This window comes from Silurus aristotelis (genome assembly GCF_946808225.1).
Source record: "Silurus aristotelis genome assembly, chromosome: 24".
Lineage (NCBI taxonomy): Eukaryota > Metazoa > Chordata > Actinopteri > Siluriformes > Siluridae > Silurus > Silurus aristotelis.
Window position 1 is genome coordinate 16,157,245 of NC_139597.1, and position 26,311 is coordinate 16,183,555.

General features: G+C 42.3%; 2 protein-coding genes across 2 annotated transcripts in view; one reads left to right on the forward strand and one right to left on the reverse strand.

The window, feature by feature from the left end:
• LOC310719169 (uncharacterized protein) overlaps positions 1-26,311 on the reverse strand; it is a 61,483-nt gene that overhangs the window by 19,208 nt on the left and 15,964 nt on the right. The window lies entirely within an intron of this gene.
• LOC310719208 (uncharacterized protein) lies at positions 5,832-7,413 on the forward strand. The gene is made up of 2 exons (XM_083528677.1): positions 5,832-6,412; positions 7,087-7,413. Exons 1-2 carry the CDS (start codon positions 6,294-6,296, stop codon positions 7,394-7,396), a joined length of 429 nt encoding a protein of 142 aa, XP_083384803.1. The 5' UTR covers positions 5,832-6,293; the 3' UTR covers positions 7,397-7,413.

Below are 26,311 nucleotides of genomic sequence, written 5' to 3' on the forward strand. Positions count from 1 at the left end.
TCTAAACATGTGTCCTGATGTGATAAACATGTGTGTGATTTAAGCCATTTTAAGTGTGAATAAATGTCTTTTATTCCTCACCAGTAATTATTATTTTTTTAATTACATTTTACCAGTGACGAGCTGTTCATTTGGTACCAATAGAAACCATCAATACAATACAAAAACGCAATATAACAGCGTGCGGCATTAAACAGAGAGAGTCATTTCACATATGGAGGTTGAATACCATTTTACTACATTTACATTTGCGGCATTTAGCAGACGCCCTTATCCAGAGCGACGTACAAAAGTGCTTTAAATCTCTAGTAATTAATAAATCTACACTGGTACGCAAGATTACAAACTTAATATAAATATAACTCGAATTCAACAAACTTGGAAAGTGCTAATTTAGGTATTTCAGGAAGAGGTAGGTCTTTAGTCGTTGCGTAAAGACAATCAGGGACTCTGCTGTACGGACATCTAGGGGAAGTTCATTTCACCACCTCGGTGCCAGAACAGAGAAGAGCCTTGACGTGTACTTACCTCTCATTTTGAGAGAAGGTGGTACCAGTCGAGCAGTGCTGGAGGATCTCAGACAGCGTGGTGCAGTGCGAGATGTGATGAGGTCACTGAGGTAAGATGGTGCTGGTCCATTTTTGGCCTTGTAGGCAAGCATCAGTGTTTTGAATCTGATACGTGCAGCTACTGGAAGCCAGTTAAGGGAGCGCAGCAGTGGGGTGGTGTGGGAAAACTTGGGCTGATTGAACACAAGTCGTGCTGCTGCGTTTTGGATCATTTGCAGTGGACGAATGGCGTTCAGGTGGAGACCTGCCAGCAAAGAGTTGCAGTAGTCAAGTCTTGAAATGACAAGAGACTAAACAAGCACCTGGGCAGCCTGTATGGACAGAAATGGTCGAATCCTTTGGATGTTATAGAGAAGAAATCGACAAGAACGAGCAACATTAGCAACATGTGGGAAAAAAGACAGTTCATTGTCCATAGTTACCCCAAGGTTACGAGCAGTGGCTGAAGGGGAGAGCAGAGAGTCATGAAGTGTTATTTGGAGATCTTGACCTGGGGATGTATCACCTGGGATGACCAACAGTTCTGTTTTGCTGGGGTTGAGTTTAAGTTGGTGAGCACTCATCCATAAAGATATGTCTGACAAGCATGCTGAGATCCGAGCGGAAGCTGTGGTATCTGATGGAGGGAAAGAAAAAATGAGTTGAGTGTCATCTGCATAGCAGTGATAAGAAAACCCATGTGAGGATATGACTTCACCAATGGAGTGGGTATAGAGGGAGAAAAGGAGGGGACCAAGTACAGAGCCTTGTGGGACACCAGTGGTGAGTCTGCACGGGGCAGATGTGGATCCCCTCCATGTTACCTGGTATGAGCGACCTTCCAGGTAGGAAGCAAACCATTCCCATGCTGTTCCGCAGATACCAAGGCTCTTGAGGGTTGACAAAAGTGTCTTGTGGTTGACTGTGTCAAATGCTGCTGAAAGGTCCAGAAAGATAAGTACAGATGACAGCTTGGCTGACCGAGCAGCATGTAGTTTCTCAGAAACAGCCAAAAGGGCCGTCTCTGTGGAATGTGCCGCTTTAAACCCAGACTGGTTCGGATCATGGAGGTTGTTCTGTGAGAGATAGACAGACAGTTGGTTAAAAACAGTGCGTTCCAGTAAATTAGAAAGAAAGGAGAGAAGTGATACCGGTCTGTAGTTGTTGATGTCTGATGGATCCAGGGCAGGTTTCTTCAAGATAGGAATGACCCTTGCTTGCTTGAAGGTAGTTGGTACATAGCCAGATGTTAATGACCCATTGATGATTGTGGAGATGAAGGGCAGGAGATCTTGCGTGATGGTCTGAAGCGTAGTTGAAGGGATTGGATCCAGAGGACAGGTGGTGGGATTGCAAGTTCTGATGACTTGCAGTATCTCATCTTCTTTTAAGGTTGAGAAGCTTGACAGAGACGTAGTGGATTGTTGGCTGTGTTGTGTAGTCATTTTTGGAGAGGAAGTGAAGGTCTGGCAGATTTTCTTAATCTCATCATAGAAGGAGGCAAAGTCATTAGCAGTCAGGGAGGATGGAGCAGGTGCAGCAGGGGGGTTTAGTAGAGAAGAGAAGATGTTGTGAAGCTTACGAGGATCTTGTGCAGAGGCCTCAAGCTTTTCCTTGTAGAAGGCAGTTTTCGCAGAAGTCACCTCCAAAGAAAATTTGGTCAGGAGTGCACGGTAAGATGAGAGGTCTACATCAAGTTGTGATTTTTTCCACTTCCTCCCTGCAGATCTGAGTTCTCGTCGATTACTGCGCAAAACTTCTGACAGCCACGGTGTGGGACAAGAAGTCTTCTTGTGTCTTGTAGTCAAGGGGCAAAGGAGGTCCATGGTTGAGGAAAGAGATGAGAGGAAGAAGTCCGTAGCAACGTCTAAGGGTAGAGAGGAAAAGGAGTCGGGGTCAGGAAGAGATGAAAGAGTACATGAAGTTATAGAGGAGGGAGAGATAGAGTAAAGGTTAGGAGAGACATGTAAATTATTTTTAGGTTGAATAGGAAGAGTGATTAAAAAGGAAACCAGGTGATGATCAGAGATTGGAAGTGGAGTGGCAGTCATGTCTGTAGCTGAAGTAGGGCGGGTGAAAACCTCTACACTACCACCGCAACTGTGCCACATACATCATCTGGAGCAGTTCACAATCAATATTTGTCTACTAACATGACAAGAACATTACAAATTTAAATAAAAAACAACCTACTAACCAGAGATGCATACTCATAATGTGCACCGCTCCTCAGAGGCTGTAAGTCAGTGGTACCGCTCGTATTCACTGGTCTGGGAGTGGTAAACAAACCCTTTTCCGGGCTGAGACAAGCTAGCTAGCTTCGGGGTTGGTCGACCTCCTCACGATGTCTAGCTTTCTTTGAAAATAGATTTTTAAGTATGTTCAAGACTAAATCAATTTATCCTAAATAAATCCTTTTTAGGCATAAAAAAAAAAATCTATCTCAGATGTATTTATGTGTGCAGTGTTCTACAGACGTGTTTTGCCTGTCGAACTTGGCTGTAACACCATTTAGAGAACCGAAAAATGCTGATGCTATTTTGTGAGGCGAATTTGAAATGAGATTGGTTAAAGAAATGGATCCATTGATAATATTTTCTATGGTAAAAAGGCCTGTAGTACAGACTTTGAAGGCCCTGAGCAGATTAGATTGACATGGCAGCACAAAGAGGCTGAAATCTGATTGGACAAAAAAAATCTAACAGCCACATACACGTACTGGAAGCAGTGCAGCCAAGAGAAACACTACGAAATGATGAGAATAAACTGTTGGGAATAAATTAATACAATTTCATGGAACGAATATTAGAATTTAGGTTGTAAATGTAGGTTGTAAATGTAGGTCAGTGCTTCTGATAGTGTTTAGGCCAGCAAAGAAGACTTTGCTGGCCCTGACGGCCCACCACTGCATTTTACAGAAAGTTAAAAATATATATATATTTTCTTCAGTTTTAATTGTTTAGTTATATTACTTGAATCTCTCAGTATTATTAAAATTGATATTAAATATGAAGTGTCCTAATTTGTCACAACTGTATATTGCAGTATGTCTATTATTTTATATATATATATATATATATATATATATATATATATATATATATATATATATATATATATATATATATATATATACAGTGAGGAAAATAAGTATTTGAACACCCTGCTATTTTGCAAGTTCTCCCACTTAGAAATCATGGAGGGGTCTGAAATTGTCATCGTAGGTGCATGTCCACTGTGAGAGACATAATCTAAAAAAAACATCCAGAAATCACAATATATGATTTTTAAACTATTTATTTGTATGATACAGCTGCAAATAAGTATTTGAGTATTTTAAGTATTTTAAAAATTTTCGGTGGGCGAATATTCGGTGCATCCCTACTAAAGATATATTTTTTATATTTCCGTGTGTCAGCTATTGGCCGAGTTTCATCGCTTTTTGATGACGTGTTTCTAAACAAAGTTTACGCAGACAAAGGCGACAGGTGGCGCACCCTGACTATTTTATTCATTTAAAAAAAAAATACAATGTTTTGTTTATATAGTGAGCATACACAAATGAAAGTAGACCCTTTACAGATTTAAATGATGTATTACTTTGACATTTTTGATCAAATATGACAGAGCAGTTTAAGCTCTTTTTGCTGGCATCTGAAAAAAAAGCACGTTTGGGCGCCGGCGGCATTTCAGACTCCAGAGGGTTAAACACTTCTTGACCAAACTGAACACCTTTGTGATTGTAAACTAGTTGCTCCATAGAACAGTGTTGGTGAAAAATTTACTCACAGTAGTAGACTTGTGAATGCCATTCAGACAAACATTGCCAACTATCACCCATCCTAGGTCAAGCATCTGTGCATAAGGAGCGTCATGAGGACCATTTACCTGTCGGCGAACCTTATGAACTCTGATAATGTCACGACCCAGAAGAATCATGATAGGAGCATCTGGATCTATCTCTGGTAGCCAGATGCTTTTCGACCGATAGTCTCTGTCACTCCAGAACAAGTTCTAAGGGTATATGAAGAAGCTGATCCGTTTTCCTTGAAGGCATCAAAGAATTCAGAACGAGCTAATGACCTATTGCTCTGCTCGTCAAGGATCACATAGACCTTCAGTGCTTTTCCAGGCTGGTCTTTGGGGTAAACTTTCACCAAACTGCTTTTTGAACATGACTTATTACTAAGGTCACCTTTGCAAAAACAATGAGCTTCCACTTCTGTTGGTGGCTTGGAAACTTCCTCCCTGCCATGCTGTGGTAAGGAGGCTACATCTTGAACTTTTGGAGCTGGGCCTGGATGTAGTGCAGAAATGTGTTTCTCACTTCCACACTCTGAACCAATCTGCAGTTCCTGGCTGTATGAGTAGTGGCTAAACAACACTTAAAACAGATTATTTTTTCTTTCAAAAATGCAAGGCGTTCCTCCAAAGGCTTTTCACGGAAGGCACGACATTTCCTAAGTAAGTGAGGTCTTTTGTGAATAGGACACAGCAAGATGGCGGCGTGGCAGCAGCTCGCAGCGGCCGCACCGGACCCAAAATGGTGCTAAATTTATTTTGAAGCCCGCCCTACACAACACATGGACATCGGAGCAACCGGTGTCCCTGTGTACAACCACAAAACACTGAAAGAACTCAGAAACAACCCAAACAACACCATTAATGATGACCTGCGGCAGAAGCTACGCGACCTCGGCGTGCTCCGAGAACCAGGCCTCCAGACCTCGGCATCGCCTGCGCGGATGGACGGAGGAGGGGGAATCGGAAGTGCTGCACGAGGAAGCAGAAACGCGGAAAGCGAGCGGGTGCTAATGCTAGGCTAAAAGCTAACCCTAGCCGGCCCGCTCTACCATCACTACTGCTGGCAAATGTCTGCTCCCTGGACAATAAATTAGACTACATCAGACTCCAACAAGCTACTCGGCGTGAGTACAGATACTGCTGCGTTTTTGTGTTTACTGAGACGTGGCTGAGCGACAGAATTCCGGACGCCACCATCCAGCTGGACGGGCTAGCCGCGTTTCGTGCCGACAGAAATGCAGCTCTGTGCGGTAAGACTCGCGGCGGCGGTCTGTGTGTTTACATCAACACGGAATGGTGTAAGAACTCTGTGCTTGTTTCCAGTAGCTCATCGCTGCTGGAGTTTATTGTTGTGAGATGTAGACCTTTTTATTTACCACGGAAATTCGCCACCGCTATTGTGCTCGGAGTGTACATACCACCTAGCGCTAATGCTAAGTAAGCGCTCAGAGTACTCTACGGGACCATTAGCAAACTTCAAAACACCCACCCTGATGGATTGTTTATAGTCCCCGGAGATTTTAATCATGCAAATCTCAGGACTGTGCTTCCCAAATTCTATCAGAATGTGGACTTTGCAACCAGAGGAGAAAACACACTGGATGTTGTTTACACAAACATCCGGGGCGCATACTGGGCGAAGCCCCGCCCCCACCTCGGGTACTCAGACCACATCTCTGTTATGTTGATCCCAGCATACAGACCACTCAGCAGGTGTTCAAGACCAGCTCAAAAACAAGTGAGAACCTGGCCAGCAGGATCCATGTCTGCTCTCCAGGACTGTTTTGAATGCACTGACTGGGACATGTTCTGGGAAGCTGCAACCAATGGCGATTTCATCAACTTGGAGAAGTACACGTCAACAGTGACCAGCTACATCGGCAAGTGCAATGATGACGTGACTATCTCCAAGACCATCACTACACGCTCCAAACAGAAGCCATGGATGACCGCCAAGGTGCGTGCGCTGCTAAAACAAGAGACTCTGCCTTCAGAGCAGGGGACAAGACGGCCTTAAAAACAGCAAGGGCCAAACTGTCCCGTGCCATCAGAGAGGCGAAGTGAGCACACGCCAAGAGAATCCATGGCCACTTCCAGGACAGCGGAGACACCCAACGCATGTGGCAGGGCATCCAGGCGATCACAACTTACAAGACACCACCTGCTTGTGACCGTGACACCTCCCTTCCAGATGCGCTGAACGACTTCTACGCCCGGTTCGAGGTGCAGAACAACGTGGTGGTGAGGAAGACCATCCCTTCTCCCAGTGACCAGGTGCTCTGTCTAACCACAGCTGAAGTGAGCAGAACTCTATGCAGAGTTAACCCACGGAAGTCTGCTGGACCTGACAACATTCCTGGCAGAGTACTCAGGGAATGTGCAGAACAACTAGCGGATGTCTTCACTGACATCTTCAACATCTCCCTGAACAGCACCACTGTTCCTACGTGCGACCATCCAAGACGACGACCATCATTCCTGTGCCGAAGAAGTCTTCTGTCTCCTGCCTCAATGACTATTGTCCCGTTGCACTCACACCCATCATGATGAAGTGCTTCGAGAGGCTCTTCATGAAGCACATAAAGACCCAGCTCCCACCCGCACTGGACCCCATGCAGTTTGCGTATCGTCCAAACCACTCCACGGACGATGCCATCTCCACAACCCTCCATCTGGCCCTCACCCATCTGGATAACAAGGACTCTTATGTAAGGATGCTGTTCATAGACTTCAGTTCAGCATTAAACACAATTATTCCTCAGCACCTGATCGAGAAGCTGAGCCTACTGGGCCTGAACACCTCCCTCTGCAACTGGATCCTGGACTTCCTGACTGAGAGACCTAAGTCAGTACGGATCGGGAACAGCATCTCCAGCACCACCACACTAAGCACTGGAACCCCTCAGGGCTGTGTGCTCAGTCCACTGCTGTTCACTCTGCTGACTCACGACTGTGCACCAACGGACAGCTCAAATCATATCATTAAGTTTGCTGATGACATGACCGTGGTGGGTCTAATCAGCAAGAACGACGAGTCAGCATAAAGAGAGCAGGTGCAACGGTTAACAGCCTGGTGTGGAGCCAACAACCTGTCTCTGAACGTGGACAAAACCAAAGAGATGGTTGTTGACTTCAGGAGAACACGGAGTAACCATTCTCCACTGATCTTCGAAGGATCTTCAGTGGAGATCGTCAAGAGCACCAAATTCCTTGGTGTTCATCTGGCGGACAACCTCACCTGGTCACTTAACACCAGCTCCACCACCAAGAAAGCCCAGCAGTGTCTCTACTTCCTGAGAAGGCTGAGGAAAGCTCATATCCCTCCCCCCATCCTGACCATGTTCTAGAGGGACCATCGAGAGCATCATAAGCAGCTGCATCACTGCCTGGTTTGGGAACTGCACCGTCGTTTGGGAAAAGCACACAGCATTGTGGATGACCACACACACCCATCACACACACACACTTCACCCTCCTACCAACAGGAAAACGGTTCTGAAGCATTCGGGCCGTCACATCAAGACTGTGCAACAGTTTGTTCCCGCAAGCCATCAGGCTTCTCAACAAACATCTGAACTGAACTCTCTCTCACACACATACACACTTACACACACACTTACACACAACTGAGTGACTGATCTGTACAACCGGACTCAACACACATACACTTCGCACACCCAGGTTTCAGCACCATTCACACCCTTCATTATTGCAAAATGTTTACATGCCGTTTTTTTTGATCTTCCGGGACTTGCTCTTTTTGCACAATATTCTGTCCAAATCCTTTAGTCACTGTTCAGTTTATTTTGATTGCTGCTATTGTAGAATTGCACAATTCTGTTTACATTTCTCTGTTTAAATTTTTCTGCTACTGTGCACCTTATTCTGTCACGACAGGTTTTACTGGCGGAGCTATTGCTGTTTTTATATTTATATTTTGTGTATTGTCCTGCACTGTCTTGTGTTGTCTTTTGCACTGTTTGCACCAGTTGCACACATGTGGCGAGGATCTTAGTTCCTGGCCCTGTGTTCTTCTGTTCTGTGACTGTTGTTTTATGTTGTTTTATGTAGCACCTGGGTTCAGGAGGAACGTTGTTTCATTTCACTGTGTACTGCATCAGCTATATATATGGTTGAAATGACAATAAAAGCTTCTTGACTCTCTCGTGACTCTTGACAAAGTCTCTCAGCATCCTCAACTTTCTGTTCGTCTTTATCTGTGTCAAAATAAACAGGGGAAGATACACTTTTTTTGTTAACTGAGACTTCTCTTGATTTGTTTGGCTTCCAGATAGCCTTGTCTGTCTTTTGAAATGAATCTGTTTGAATAGAAAGGTTGAACCCTGGGTCATTCCTTATTCTAGCTTGCTGACAAATAAAGTCAACCAAGACTTCGAAGGGGGGAAATTAAACACGATACTTCTCTTTGTAACCAGATCCATGTGCCATGAACCACTTTTCTTGTAGATTAAATGCTTAAACTAGCTTCTGAACTATGGGATTGATACCCCTAGCTGTATCCAGATATGACAGGCCTGGAAGGTATCCATCAGCTTTGGCTGATTCTATTTCCATAAGATCATCACTCAATTCGTGAAGCTTTGAGTATTCTTTGTTTGAAATTCTTGGAAAATTCTCAATATGCTTGAAAAGTTCTCTTTCGATAACCTCTGGAGCACCATAACACTCTTCCAGTCTAGTCCATATCATGTCAAGTCCCTTCAATGGCTGATCAATGTGTACGGACCTCATGCGTTTAGCGTGCTCAGCTGATTCTTTTCCCAACCATTTGACTAACAAGTCCATTTCTTCACTAGGTGTCAAGTTCAAACCACTTACAGCATTTTGAAAGGAACGCTGCCAAGCTCTGAAGCTTTCCGGTTGGTCATTGAACTGTATTAAACCAGTGTTCACAAGTTCGCGGCGAGCAAAATATCTGAAAAAGTCTGAAATGTCTGTCTTGTCTTGTTGAAAGGTTGAAGTGTCGGATTTGCCGTTGGGAAAGGTGATGTGTTTGCTTTGGGCGAAACGTGTGCTTTCTGTGCTGTTTATCGCCTTAAGTGTTACCAGAAGGATGATCCATGGCTGGTAAGAACTGTGGTGGTTGAGCAGAATCTTTCTTTAGTTGCATGTGATGAAATTCAGCATCGTCTGAGCAACTCTCTGCCTTGAAACGTGTAGCATGAACAGAATTTCTGACAAATAACTCTGTGTGAGGCTGTGTGGTTTCATCTGGAGGGAGTATTTCTGCTTTTGACGCTGATTCTGTGACTGCATGTAGATTCATCTGTTCAATGTATTCACATGTCCGCTGCATAACATCAACAGGAGATGTTTCCAGTGGAGGATCTTGTTTACTATGGACACTGGTTTCAACAGTTGCTTCTAAAGCTTCTGCTTCGGCCACGGCTGCAGCAGTTTCTCTCTCAAACACCATTTTATCCATTTTTGCTTCCAATTTTGCTTTCTCTACCTTTATTCTTTCCTCCTCATCTGCATATATTAAACGTGTAAAACCCAAGTAAGGAAAAAAACTAAACAAAAAGGTGTGAAAGTATTGTGATGTTGGAGGATTGGTTATTTTGTGGTAAAATGCATGATCAGGGGATTTTTTACAAGAAGAAAAGGTCACCATCAGATGTTTACGGTACATGTAAATTAGAAATGAATGGAAGTAAATGAGGCCTCCTGGAAAGGGGTGGCATTTTACCAAGAAAAGGTATAAACTTACCAGAAAATACGTAAGCAAAAGGTGGGATATGCAAAAACTCGCAAAATTATTGGTGTATGTAAAGTAGTAAGGAGGAGAAGTTAGACAATAATATGTAAATGTAAGTAAATTTGGGGTATAAAAAGTGAAAGATTTGCCACGTGAATTCGCACTTGTCCGTGATAATTGAAGGGTAGTAAGGAGAACTCAGGTAGTCTTGCTGTTAAGAGTAGGCAAGACTACATTCCGGGTAGTCTTGCTGTTAAGAAAGCTCACTCCTTTCTAGGACCGGGTTATATTGACTGCAATAAAGTGATTTGCTCCTTCTCATCTCATGACTGGAAGATGATGAACATGATCTTCATTTGGTCTGGCTGTTTAATATTTGGTATTTTTAGACTTATTGGTAACTGATTAGTAATTGCTCGAAACTGATTCAAACATAGAGCCACTTAATTGATGTGTTCGCTCAGGCACAGGGTCTGAGTTCCGACAGTATACCTGATAATACTGCTTATAGACATATTGAACAAACATTTACATTTACATTTACCTTTGCGGCATTTAGCAGACGCCCTTATCCAGAGCGACGTGCAAAAGTTCTTTGAGTCTCTAGTAATGAATCAATCTACACTGGTACGCCAGATTACAAACTTAATATAAATATAACCCTTAAATTCTACAAACTTGGTGAGTGCTATATTAAGTGTTTTAGGAAGAGGTAGGTCTTCAGTCGTTGCTTGAAGATAGTCAGGGGCTCCGCTGTGCGGACATCTAGGGGAAGTTTATTCCACCACCTCGGTGCCAGAACAGAGAAGAGCCTTGAAGTGTCCTTACCTCTCATTCTGAGAGAGGGTGGTACCAGTCAAACAGTGCTGGAGGATCTCAGACAGCGTGGTGCAGTGCGATATGTGATGAGGTCACTGAGGGAAGATGGCGCTGGTCCATTTTTGGCCTTTTAGGCAAGCATCAGTGTTTTGAATCTGATATGTGCAGCTACTGGAAGCCAGTGCAGGGAGTGCAGCAGTGGGGTGGTGTGGGAGAACTTGGGCTGATTGAACACAAGCCGTGCAGCTGCGTTTTGATCATTTGCAGTGGACGAATAGCATTAAGGGGAAGACCTGCCAGCAGAGAGTTGCAGTAGTCGAGTCTTGAAATGACAAGAGACTGAACAAGCACCTGGGCAGCCTGTGTGGACAGAAATGGTTGAATCCTTCGGATGTTGTAGGGAAGAAATCGACAGGAACAAGCCACATTAGTGACATGTGGGAAGAAGGACAGTTCATTGTCCATAGTTACCCCAAGGTTACGAGCAGTGGCTGAAGGGGAGAGCAGAGAGATGAAGTGTTATTCTAAGATCTTGACATGGAGATAAATCACCTGGGATGGCCAGCAGTTCTGTTTTGCTGGGGTTGAGTTTTAGTTGGTGAGCACTCCTCCATGAAGATATGTCTGTCAAGCATGCTGAGATCCGAGGAGAAGCTGTGGTATCTGATGGAGGGAAAGAAAAGATTATTTGAGTGTCATCTGCATAGCAGTGATTAGAAAACCCATGTGAGGATATGACTTCACCAATTGAGTGGGTATAGAGGGAGAAAAGGAGGGGACCAAGTACTGAGCCTTTTGGAACTCACCAGTGGTGAGTCTGCACTGGGGAGATGTGGATCCCCTCTATGTTACCTGGTATGAGCGACCTTCCAGGTAGGAAGCAAACGTGTCTTGTGGTTGATTGTATCAAATGCTGCTGAAAGGTCCAGGAAGCACTGAGTAACAATTGTCTCATGATGTCTTGGAGAAGATGAAATAACTGCCAAAAAAGTTTTTTGAGAAGATGAAGAATTTACACTATTTTGTTTTAGGATTGATTCTTTTATTGATTTTTGTTATTGTACTTTGTATGTCTCCATGTTTGGTGACGATGGTAAGACAGGCCATAAAGGCCTCGATTGAAGTGGTAATGATGAAGGATTATATGCATGTAGGGACGAATTTAAATAAAATCTGTTGTTTTTGTTTTGTCTTTATCTTTTCATTTGCAGTTTATATCACCAATCCAGTTCCCAGGAAAGCACAGCCTATTTTATTGGTGTGTGATGCTAAATTATAATTGATTGAAAGTGGCCATTGTTAGTGTTAAGATTGATCTCATTTACTTTTACATTTGCAGCATTACCAGATGCCCTTATCCAGAGCGATGTACAAAAGTGCTTTGAGTCTCTAGCAATGAATAAATCTACACTGGTACGTAAGATTACAAACTTAACACTCACATTTTTCTCACACTGGTTCACACACATTCCTTTGTCTGTTCAGTGTCTATAGAATATTTATGATGTTAGTACGTAATGTATACAGAGAGTCTTTATCTGGGTTCACACATCTCCAGCTAGTATGTCTTCATATCGAAACAGGAAACGGCTTTTGGTCAGGCTTTCTTTTCAATGTGTGTGTGTGTGTGTGTGTGTGTGTGTGTGCGTGTGTGTGTATATATATATATATATATGTGTTACACACACAGAAAAGAGAGATTTCTGGTGGCACATAAAGCAGTTTTATTTTGTTGTCACAGCTGTCGAAACTATAGAAACAATAAACACATAGGGAAAACGTGTGAGCTATTGCATGTGTTTCTCTGAAGCTGGCAGTGTGACTTCTTCATATGCTCTGTGAAGCGTTAAACAGATAATACACAAAAGACATGTCTCGTATGCTTCTCTAGTTACAAACTGAACTTACCAATTACAGATCAAGTACAAACTAAAACATTAGTATTCTCACCTAAAATATGAAACACATAGGCCACCTAGTATTATAATATTGCAGCATAGCCTCTGACTTAAACCCATTAAACAATGGCGGCATAACCTTTATACTTTCCAAATGTAACCTACATTAGTTAGCAATCAACCAGTATACATGTTCTACTGCATATATATTCACTCTCTCAATTATGATTACACACTTTAACATGTTATATTGTCCCGTCTCAACCTCGTGCGATCTTGGCTGGTGGCCAACTTACACGCGATCTGGCCTTGAATCGCTGATGTGATGATTTATGCTCTAGTCTACATATTAACACACAGTAAAACATTATATAAACACATGAACATTATATTAATATTAACAGTGACTTTTGCAGATATATTACAGATCTCACCTATAGAAACAATAAACACATAGGGAAAACGTGTGAGCTATTGCATGTGTTTCTCTGAAGCTGGCAGTGTGACTTCATATGCTCTGTGAAGCGTGAGTCTGTTCTCTATCGCCCCCTAGGCGTCACTCGCCAACCCACATAGATCTCAAGGATATATTTCAATGCACAAATAGCAAGCATGAACAAGCTAAACATTCTGTATATTTACATCTGCTTAAACATAAAAAAAACTAAAGTACTAGGCAACTAAATTCCATTCCTCTACACCCTCCCCCACTTAAAGAAAAAAAAATTATTTCTACATTTTACCACAAATGGATCATTGTTCCTGGATGACCTGATTTCTGCTACAAGACAAAAGGTAGGTTATCAGTAAGCATTAATTAAGTGCATTAATTTAGTCAGCCTCCTTTCCACCATGGTTTATTTTCTAGAAAAATAAAGGGGGGGTAACTTACTATTGTAACATTTTCTGACCAAGCACTTCAGCATTTATTCTGTCTCTTACTACCTATAATTAAGCATATAAACAGTCATATCTATAATAGATAAGTCTTACCATACATCTAGACTCCAACAGTATCGGCCACATATCCACTAAATCTTGTCAACCTTATTTCCAATTCTGTTTACTTTACAGGTCACCAATATATATCCTTTTTTATTTATTTTCTCCTTTGTTTGTCTCTAATTTATTGTCCTATCTTAAATTCATCCCCAGGGCCTCCACAGGTTCAGTCCATCTGTGGGCTGTAAACTTAACTCTTTCAGTTCTGTGGTTCTCCGTATCACTGTTGGTTCTCCCAGTGCATCATAAGTCAACATCTTCGGCTGGCGTTTCTGTCGTTGAGGGTAAGTGGATGATTCCGTCCTCTCCTGTTCACACTCTGTTTCTTGATCTTCCTGTTCACACTCTGTCTCTCGATCCTCCTGTTCAGAGATGTTGTCTGCCTGTGAGATGTTGTCTTCCTCTGCCGTCAGGATATCCTGGTGTTCCATTTCTTCATGTACAGAAAAGTGCTCAGGTGATTCTGTTCTCTGTGCTAGAGGTTCGAATGGTTCAGCCTCGGGATTTAGAGTGGTATGAGTTTCAGTATGGTCTAAGCCTGGTGGAAACAGCGCAGTGCATATCTGTCATCATCATCACTCTCTGAGTCGTTGTATTGTTCTGGCTCATCACTTTTCTTAGCTCTGCCCACAACCCTACGCTTTTGCTGTTTCTGACTTACATGGTTTTCTACTGGTAAACTATCGCAGGGTAGCAGAAGATTTCTGTGTACTATCTTGCTTGGTCCACTCTTTTCAGGCTTGATTTCGTACACGGGACTGTCAGGGCTCTTTCTGCTGATCACAGTGTATACACAATCTTCCCAATGTGAACGTAGCTTTCCCGGCCCTCCTCTTCCACTGAGGTTCCTAAGCAGCACTCTGTGGCCAGGCCATAGTTCAACACCGTGGACTTTCTTGTCATAATACTGTTTTCCTCTCTGTGCCTCTCTGGTTGCGGTTTTTGATGCAATGTCGTAGGCTTCCTGCATCCGGGTCTGCCAGTTTCTCACGTAATCTGCATAATTCTGTTGTTTTGCAGCCAATGGCAAGTTAAACATGAGATCGATGGGGAGTCGGGGTGAGCGGCCAAATAACAAATAATATGGGGAAAACCCAGTTGCTTCACAGCGGGTGCAATTGTATGCATGGATCACCTTAGACAGTGAATTTTTCCAGTCTGCCTTCTCAACATCACTCAGTGTCCTGAGCATGGATAAGAGCGTCCTGTTGAATCTTTCAACTTGTCCATTGCCCATAGGGTGATAGGGCGTTGTGTGAGATCCGCGTACACCACAAGTCTTCTGCAGCTGATCCATCAGGTGGTTCTCAAATTCCCTCCCCATATCATGATGGATTTTCTCAGGAAACCCAAACTTGAGAGCAAAATCTCCAAAAACATGTTGCACCACAGTCTTTGCTGATTTATTTCTCGTGGCATAGGCCTGAGCAAAGCGTGTGAAGTGATCCATTACTACAAGTATGTATTCATATCCATTCTTGCAAGTTTCGAGATGGAGAAAGTCGATGGACACTAGCTGGAATGGGTATGTAGTTTGAATTGGGACCAATGGAGCTTTTGGAGTCTTGTGAGGTTTCTTCCTTTTTAAGCATTCACATACGCGCATAACAAAATTCTCAGTTTCTTTTTGCATCTGAGGCCAGTAGAATCTCTCACGTATTAAGTCTAGCGTCCTCTCAACTCCGAGGTGTCCCATCTCTTGATGTAACTCTTTATAGACAGTTTGATGATGTTCTCTCGGTAAAACAAGTTGGTTTCTCTTTCCTGCTCTTCTGTACAGGACCCCTCCCTCATCCAAATAAAGTCTCGTCCACTGTTTCAGAAGAGTCCTAACATCCGTCGGCTCTTTCCTAAGAGTGTTGCCAGATGGACGACTGTTGTTCCTTTTAAACGTCAGAACACGGCTAATGACTGAATCCTGCTGTTGCGATTGTTTTACTGTCCTAGAGAGAGACGCAGTTCGGAAGGCAGTAAAACTTTATCGTCCACCAGCTGCATGGCCTGTACATCGATTCCACTTGTCCACAGAGAAGCATCATTCACAGGTAATGTTACGCCTTGCACTGTAGCACTGATGACACCTGGATTTACCTCTTCTGTGCACAGGTTCATGTACTAATCAATGTCTAGTGGCATTCTTGAGAGACCGTCTGCGTCTGCATTACATCTGCCCGGACGATATCTGATGGTGAAGTTGAAGTCAGCTAACTCTGCGACCCAGCGATGTCCTGTTGCATTAAGTTTGGCTGTTGTGAGGATGTACGTTAGGGGGTTATTGTCTGTGTATACTTCAAAATGTGGAACATGGAACAGGTAATCTCTGAAGCGTTCACAGATCGCCCACTTTAACGCCAGGAATTCCAATTTTCCAGCATGCATGTGGTAATTTTTCTCTGGTGGTGTAAGTGTTCTTGATCCATATGCAATCACTGACATCTTCTCTTTACTTTTCTGATACAGGACTGCACCTAGACCATCCTGTGATGCATCGCAATGGAGGACAAATGGCTTCGTCAGGTCAGGGTATGCAAGGATTGGTGGCTGTATTAAGTTATCTATTAAGTTATTCAATGCATCTTGATGAGTCTGTGTCCAGGTTATGGGTGTGTTGGGTGGTACCTGTCCTTTTGACTTTGTACTTGGTTTCTTTCTCTTTCCCTTTGTCTCGACGGGTAACATACTCTTTGGTGGTGCGGCTATCAGCTGGTAGAGAGGTCTTGCCAGACGAGAAAAATTAGGAATATATGTCCTGTAATAGGAAAGGAATCCCATCATCTTTCTCAAGTCTCCTACTGTAGCTGGTGATCTGAGCTTTAATGCCTGCACAGGTGCTATTTCTGCAGGATCCATCGAGTATCCCTCTTCTGACACGATGCGGCCCAAGAAACGTACTTTCTTTTTAAACAGCTCACATTTGTGGGGACTCAGCTTGACTCCATGCTTCTGATATCTTTGGAGGACTGTACGAACATGATTCACATGGTCATTAAAGGAGGAGCTATGTACAAGGTTGTCGTCCAGGTAGGGTTGACAGATGGTATCACGTAGACCTTCAAGACAAACTTCCATGTTTCTCTGGAATTCAGCTGGGGCCGAACTAAGGCCAAACGGAATCCTGTTCCACTGGAATAGACCCCAGGGTGTAATAAAGGCTGTCAATGGTTGGCTCTCTGCGTCAAGGAATCCTTGGTGGTAGGCCTTACCTTGGTCCAAGACCGAAAACCAAGAGCTGCCACTCAGGGAGTCTAACATGTCCTGGATTCTTGGAATGGGGTGCCTATCAGGTACAGATTTGCGGTTCAGTTCTCGATAGTCGCAGCATAGTCTCAGGCTACCATCCTTTTTCCTTACACATACCACTGGCGAGGAGTAAGGGGATCTCGATTTGCTTATCCACCCTCTGTTCAGCAGGTCCTGGATGTACTCTTTCATTTCCTGTGAGAGGGGTTTAGGAACTGAGATGTACGTCTTTTGCACAGGTGTCTTGTCGTGCAGTGTAATATGCATATGCAGTGAGGGAATGCAACCAACATCATTATCATCAGCGGCAAAAGCATTACACTCTTCTCTTAATAGCTGTCGCACTACCTGTTGCTGTTCCTCAGTTAGGTGTTCAAGCTTTATTGGGGGATCCCACTGATTGGGTCTCTCTGTTTGGCCTGATGTGACACTCACTTCACAGGTTTGCATGAGATGAGGGTTTTGTTTTGTTGCTGCTTGCGTTTCCCATGCTCGTAAGGGCTCTGCTGTGACTGGATAGGCTGTCTTTATCATTTGGAGATGTCCCAGGGTAAGACGTGGGGTCAGTTCAAAACACTGTTTGGTAGTATTGGCGATAGTAACAGGTATCTTGGTTGTCCTTCCTGCAGTCACTTTGACTAATCCTTCCTGAATCACTAAACCTTCAGGTAGTGGTGACAGCTCACAGGGAACAAACAGTAAGGTTTGTTCTGAAAACTGTGCTCCGATGTGTACCCGTGCATGGATGGTTGTTATGTGTTCTGCTTTCAGCTGTCCCCTTTGTTTCTCGGCTCGAACCGTTCCGACGTTCACATAAGAGTTTGTTGTTTTTAACAGCTTAAGCATTGACTTTGCGGTTGTGATGGATACAGAGAAGGCTTGGCTTATCATGTTTATTGTGTTTGGCTTGCATCTTTGTTTTTCCCACTTGTTGACCACCTCCTCAATGACGTTAAAGCCAATAATAGGGTTTTCAGCTACATTAGGGTCACTTGTCACGAGAATGGGTACCTGAAGGGCTCCTTCTGTGTCATCATCACTGGGCAGTCGAAATCTCACCTTCACCCAGCCTTCAAACGGGATCTCTGTGTGGTTTGCAGCCAGTCCTGTGAGTGTTCCTGGGCCCAGGAGCTCCTCAATAGGTCGGATGATGGCATGTGGTAAGTATTGTTTTCTCCAATCAGCATTGATAATACTCGCTTGGGCTCCTGTGTCCCACAAGGCCTCCACTGTGATGTCATCTAGTTGGCAGTGAACCAAGCATCTCCTCCCAATCAGTTTAAGAAGTTTTGTTTGGTCAGAGGGGGACAGATAACATACTGGCATATTACCATCAGGGGTTATTTTAACTGTTTGCATGCTGGACTCACTGTTGTTTACCTTATCACCGTGTAGGACTTGAAAGGGTCTGAAAGCCTGCTGCATCGCTGGTACAGGTTGGGACCCGGGAAGAGACTGGACTACTGCGGGCCCCTGTTCAGCAGTCCCGCCCCGTTTCCCGACATCTGTCGTCTTTGTCTGCTGCCTCGAGACAGGTGTCCCTCTTGCCCGCACCGGAAACAGTGTCTGCATTCTTCACCTCTCTGCGCTTCCTGACATGATCGGCAACCCCTTTGCAGCCCTTTGGCCCTTTCAGCTCTCTGTGGTAATGGTTGCGGATGTGACCTGGTTGCTTCCATTGCTTCACGAAAGATCTTTGTCATTTCCATGACGTTTGCCTTGAGGTCCTCAATGGCTTTGGTAGTATCAGTGTCAGCATCTTTACCTCGTCCTTGCTTCTTTTTGTCCCTAACTACAGAGTTATCGTTTTCCCTGACTTCAGCCTCACTCACCAACTGTCTACTTTCACAGTGGTGCTCGACTGTCTGAACTTCACTTAGCTTAAGCGGCTTTGGTGTCACAGCCTTCCTCAATTTGGTCTGTCTTTCTAATTCTAAGTTAGCAGCTTCTCCTAGCTTCTCAATTAACACCTCATCTGTCACTTTTGGATCCTCAAGGTATGGTTTGATCTGAAACTTGACAGCATCGCTTAAGAGTCCTGTCTCAAGTGAACGGAGGAACTTTCGCTGTATGAGTTCAGGGCTAAATTGTTCTCCATCTTTTTCATCTCCAGACTTCCACAGCAACTTCTCCCTCAGCTCTATAGCTCGAAACAAATAACTCTGAGCAGGCTCTTTGGGTTCCTGTGATATATTCATTAACCTGTGCAGCAAGTCTGATGAGGAGTCAATTTTGTAGTGCCCTCTCAGAATCGTCTTCAGTGTGGGTAGCGTAAGGTCTCTTTTAATCTCTAGCAGCTCTCTAAGGTGGAGGCCCGGACTCACAGCCCTGACGACTGCTTCGATGATTTCAGCCTCCGAGTAACCCTTCTTTAATCCAGACTCTATCTGATTAGTCAGACTGGTGTATGACAGCTTCTCTTTTTGGCCTGCTTCTCCAATCTGTCCAAATATTCTGAATTCTTTTCTCAGGGTCATCTCAGGCATCGAATCAGGCTGTCGGAGTACGGTCTCCCTCCTGCTTGTTCCTTGTCTACTGCTTTGAAGTCTCGCCTCCAGGGCCACAATCTTGTCCTCCAGCGTGCGTCGGACATCATCTTGTCTCTTCTGTAGTTCTACATACTCCTTTTTCAGTTCCGAAATTTCATCAGGTTCTGCAGGTGGGTTCTCTGGCTTTTCATATTGCTCCAGGACACACAGAAGTCTATTGAGAAATCCTTCATAATTTTCTTCTGTTTCACCTTCCTCGATTTCCTCCAGTGTTCTCTCTGCTAGTCGTATCAGTGCTCGCCTTGAGTTGCCTGAAAATCCCTTATCTGCTGGCTCACTGCATTTTAGATGTTGACATACCTCAATGAGCTGTGGTTTTTCTAATGTTAGGCGCTTGGAGCTTACACAATCTTGAAGTTGTTCCATTTTTCTCCCTTATTGTTAAATCCAATCCTGATTTTGTATCTTCTTATTTGTTTAAATCTACTCTCTGTATTGATGTATCTTCTTTTATTTACAGGTTCGTCTCAAGGAGGAGCTGTTTCCCTCTCACCGTTGACTCAACAGCGCCTCCTGGCTGGCTCGCCATGTTTATGTTACACACACACAGAAAAGAGAGATTTCTGGTGGAACATAAAGCAGTTTTATTTTGTTGTCACAGCTGTCGAAACTATAGAAACAATAAACACATAGGGAAAACATGTGAGCTATTGCATGTGTTTCTTTGAAGCTGGCAGTGTGACTTCTTCATATGCTCTGTGAAGCGTTAAACAGAAAATACACAAAAGACATGTCTCGTATGCTTCTCTAGTTACAAACTGAACTTACCAATTACAGATCAAGTACAAACTAAAACATTAGTATTCTCACCTAAAATATGAAACACATAGGCCACCTAGTATTATAATATTGCAGCATAGCCTCTGACTTAAACCCATTAAACAATGGCGGCATAACCTTTATACTTTCCAAATGTAACCTACATTAGTTAGCAATCAACCAGTATACATGTTCTACTGCATATATATTTACTCTCTCAATTATGATTACACACTTTAACATGTTATATTGTCCCGTCTCAACCTCGTGCGATCTTGGCTGGTGGCCAACTTACACGCGATCTGGCCTTGAATCGCTGATGCGATGATTTATGCTCTAGTCTACATATTAACACACAGTAAAACATTATATAAACACATGAACATTATATTAATATTAACAGTGACTTTTGCAGATATATCACAGATCTCACCTATAGAAACAATAAACACATAGAGAAAACGTGTGAGCTATTGCATGTGTTTCTCTGAAGCTGGCAGTGTGACTTCTTCATATGCTCTGTGAAGCGTGAGTCTGTTCTCTATCGCCCCCTAGCGTCACTCGCCAACCCACATAGATCTCAAGGATATATTTCAATGCACAAATAGCAAGCATGAACAAGCTAAACATTCTGTATATTTACATCTGCTTAAACATAAAAAAAACTAAAGTACTAGGCAACTAAATTCCATTCCTCTACATATATATATATATATATATATATATATATATATATATATATATTATATACAGTGAGGAAAATAAGTATTTGAACACCCTGCTATTTTGCAAGTTCTCCCACTTAGAAATCATGGAGGGGTCTGAAATTGTCATCATAGGTGCATGTCCACTGTGAGAGACATAATCTAAAAAAAAAATCCAGAAATCAAAATGTATGATTTTTAAACTATTTATTTGTATGATACAGCTGCAAATAAGTATTTGAACACCTGTCTATCAGCTAGAATTCTGACCCTCAAAGACCTGTTAGTCTGCCTTTAAAATGTCCACCTTCACTACATTTATTATCCTAAATTAGATGCACCTGTTTGAGGTCGTTAGCTGAATAAATACACCTGTCCACCCCATACAATCAGTAAGAATCCAACTACTAACATGGCCAAGACCAAAGAGCTGTCCAAAGACACTAGAGACAAAATTGTACACCTCCACAAGGCTGGAAAGGGCTACGGGGAAATTGCCAAGCAGCTTGGTGAAAAAAGGTCAACTGTTGGAGCAATCATTAGAAAATGGAAGAAGCTAAACATGACTGTCAATCTCCCTCGGACTGGGGCTCCATGCAAGATCTCACCTCGTGGGGTCTCAATGATCCTAAGGAAGGTGAGAAATCAGCCCAGAACTAAATGGGAGGAGCCGATCAATGACCTAAAAAGAGCTGGGACCACCGTTTCCAAGGTTACTGTTGGTAATATACTAAGACGTCATGATTTGAAATCATGCATGGCACGGAAGGTTCCCCTGCTTAAACCAGCACATGTCCAGGCACGTCTTAAGTTTGCCAATGACCATTTGGATGATCCAGAGGAGTCATGGGAGAAAGTCATGTGGTCAGATGAGACCAAAATAGAACATTTGGGTCATAATTCCACTAAACGTGTTTGGAGGAAGAAGACTGATGAGTACCATCCCAAGAACACCATCCCTACTGTGAAGCATGGGGGTGGTAGCATCATGCTTTGGGGGTGTTTTACTGCACATGGGACAGGGCGACTGCACTGTATTAGGGAGAGGATGACCGGGGCCATGTATTGCGAGATTTTGGGGAACAACCTCCTTCCCTCAGTTAGAGCATTGAAGATGGGTCGAGGCTGGGTCTTCCAACATGACAATGACCCGAAGCACACAGCCAGGATAACCAAGGAGTGGCTCTGCAAGAAGCATATCAAGGTTCTGGCGTATTAACATTGACTTTCTCAGGTGTTCAAATACTTATTTGCAGTTGTATCATACAAATAAATAGTTTAAAAATCATATATTGTTATGATTTCTAAGTGGGAGAACTTGCAAAATAGCAGGGTGTTCAAATACTTATTTTCCTCGCTGTATATATATATATATACAGCGAGGAAAATAAGTATTTGAACACTCTGCTATTTTGCAAGTTCTCCCACTTAGAAATCATGGAGGGGTCTGAAATTGTCATCGTAGGTGCATGTCCACTGTGAGAGACATAATCTAAAAAAAAAAATCTATGTACAATATATGATTTTTAAACTATTTATTTGTATGATACAGCTGCAAATAAGTATTTGAACACCTGAGAAAGTCAACGTTAATATTTGGTACAGGAGCCTTTGTTTGCAATTACAGAGGTCAAATGTTTCCTGTAGTTTTTCACCAGGTTTGCACACACTGCAGGAGGGATTTTGGCCCACTCCTCCACACAGATCTTCTCTAGATCAGTCAGATTTCTGGCCTGTCGCTGAGAAACACAGAGTTTCAGCTCCCTCCAAAGATTCTCTATTGGGTTTAGGTCTGGAGACTGGCTAGGCCATGCCAGAACCTTGATTGTATGGGGTGGACAGGTGTCTTTATGCAGCTAACGACCTCAAACAGGTGCATCTAATTTAGGATAATAAATGTAGTGGAGGTGGACATTTTAAAGGCAGACTAACAGGTCTTTGAGGGTCAGAATTCTAGCTGATAGACAGGTGTTCAAATACTTATTTGCAGCTGTATCATACAAATAAATCGTTTAAAAATCATATATTGTGATTTCTGGATTTTTTTTTTAGATAATGTCTCTCACAGTGGACATGCACCTACGATGACAATTTCAGACCTCTCCATGATTTCTAAATGGGAGACCTTGCAAAATAGCAGGGTGTTCAAATAATTATTTTCCTCACTGTATGTGTGTGTATATATATATATATATATATATATATATATATATATATATATATATATATATATATATATATATATATATATATATTAGGGGTGGCATGGTTCACAAAACCCACAGTTATTGGGACCATCTCTGAGTAAAAGCTAGGTGAGATTTTGATACAGCAAGAGAAAAGACATTGATGATGACATGCTTTTCGTTTATTTGGCAAAAAAAAAAAAAAAAAAAGGGTCGGCAAAAGGGAATATTAAACCGCGGCTCGAGTACATTCATCAGCTGACGAAATCCTTCACATTAAATCACGCTGCACGGTTGCATATCTTTTGCTATAAACATCCCCAATGCTTTAGTTATGGCTATCGCCCTGTCCGACTGATCACTGAGAGGCTGCTTAAATGCTGCGGACAGTAGAAGTTGTTTCCTAACCGGCTCTCTCCTGTTTGTGTCTCCTGTTGTTGCCATTAGTATATGGAATGCATTTTGCACAATGCTTGCACACAGTCGCAGTTCTATCTACTGTTTTATTTCCGTTGTCATCGTAAGTAACATGAAATCCAAAATGTTCCCACACACCGGATTTGAACGACGCGGGCGCATCCGCCAACTCCGTGCAGCCTTCATTATCTCCTCCACTTCCCATTTCTGCAGCACTCCTTACTCAACTTTTACTGTCTATATGTATGGTCGCGCGAAACTGTCTGAGGCGAAACTGAGCACGAGGCTACATTGCGCATGCGTCGAACCATGCGTCGAACCAAAAACCATGTTTTTCCATGTTCCATGCCACCCCTAATATATATATATATATATATATATATATATATATATATATATATATATATATATATATATATATATATATATATTTGTCAGTAAAACGAAGAAGAACATTGCTCCATTCTGTGTGCTGTGTGATTCTTCCCTGATATCAGAAGAGGCACCACGAGCTTCGTAGTTCGTATGGAAAACCTCTCCAAGAAATACGTTTGGGCATGATAACAATCTTGAATCTTGAAAACTGTTATGACAATCAAAGATTTGAAACAAATATGACTTTCTTTTATAATTTTTTTTTGTTTGTTTTTATTAAAATATTACATTTCATATTCATAATCATAGTTTTATAAAAAAAAAAAAAAACTAACTTTTTCATAAAAATAGGAGTTATTGTGAAAATATGGATTTCTATAGCATAATTTCATTATAAACCATTAAAAAGTGCAATACGTAAACAAAAAACTTTCACATGACACATTATAAATTTTCATATTCATAAGCATCAATTAATGGAAAAAAGTGCAACATGTAAGCAAAAAACCTACATGAAAACCCATGGTTTAAGCAAAAAATACATTTTGTTAATAAAAAAATATTAAATTAATTGCTAAAATGTTAATTCTCATGTTCATCAGTATAATTCCATGAAAAGTTTTTAAAAAGTGCAGATATTGAATGAAAAACTTGAAAAGGCAAATCAAGTTTTTACAAGTTATTGTGCAAATATGAATGTTCATATTCACATTCATAATTTCACAAACAAATCATTAAAAGTGTAATATGAATGTAAAAGATTTCATGAAATACCATGTTTTGACATAAATATGACTTTTCTCATATAAATACGAAATTAATTGGTCAAATATAAATTTTTATATTGAAAGGAATAATTTCATGAAAAACTGTAAAAAAAAAAAAAAGTGCAACAATTTAATTAAAAAATGTGATATGACAAATCAAGTTTTTACAAGATAATGTAAAATTATGACTTTTCATATTCATAAGCATCATTTAACTAAAAACTGTTGAAAGTGCAAAAATTCTATGCAAAACTTGGTCAAACAATATTTTGAAAAAAAAAATATGACTTTTATAAAATCTTTGTTTTTATTAAAATATTAAATTTCATATTTATAATCATAATTAACTCAGCCATTAGGGAGGCACAAGCCAGTTCACTCTTAGTGCCGGTCCCAAGCCCGGGTAAATGGGGAGGGTTGCCTTAGAAAGGGCATCCAGCGTAAAACATGTGCCAAATCGAATATGCGGGTCACAATTAAGAAATTCATACCGGATCGGTTGAGGCCCGGGTTAACAACGACCGCCACAGGTATCGTTAGCCAACAGGGTACCGGTGGAAATTGGGCTACTGTTGGCCGAAGGAAGAGAAGGAGAGGAGGAAGACGTCTACAGAGACGGCAGGGAGAGGAGAAGTGTAGGAGAGTAGAGGTTAGGGTTGGTACTTTAAATGTTGGCACTATGACTGGTAAAGGGAGAGAGGGAGCTGATATGATGGAGAGGAGAAAGGTAGATATGTTGTGTGTTCAGGAGACCAAGTGGAAAGGGAGTGAGGCCAGGCACATTGGAGGTGGGTTCAAACTGTTCTATTATGGTGTGGATGGAAAGAGAAATGGTGTAGGGGTGAATCTGAAGGAAGAGTACAGTAAGAGTGTAGTGGAGGTAAAGAGAGATTCTGATAGGGTGATGAACGTGAAGCTGGAAGTTGAAGGGATGATGATAAATGTTATCAGTGCCTATGCTCCACAATGTTGTGAGATAGAGGAGAAGGAAAAATTCTGGAGTGAATTAGATGAAGTGGTAGAGTGTACCTAGAAATGAACGATTGGTGATTGGGGCAGACTTTAATGGGCATGTAGGTGAAGGGAACAGAGGTGATGAGGAGGTGATGGGAAGTTATGGCCTAAAGTAGAGGAATGTGGAAGGGCAGATGGTGGTAGATTTTGCTAAAAGGATGGAAATGGGAGTGGTGAATACTTATTTTAATAAGAAGGAGGATCATAGGGTGACGTATAAGAGTGGAGAAAGGTGCATACAGGTGGATTATTTTCTATGTAGGAGATGCAACCTAAAGGAGATTGGAGACTGTAAGGTGTTGGCAGGGGACAGTTTAGCCAGACAGCATCGGATGGTGGTCTGTAGGATGGTTTTGGAGGCGAAGAAGAAGAGGAGGAGAGTGAGGACTGACAGAAGAATAAGATGGTGGAAACTGAAGGAGGAAGAGTGTAGTGTAAGGCTCAGGGAAGATGTCAGACAGAGGCTCGGTGGAGGTGAAGAGGTGCTGGATGATTGGGAAACTACTGCAT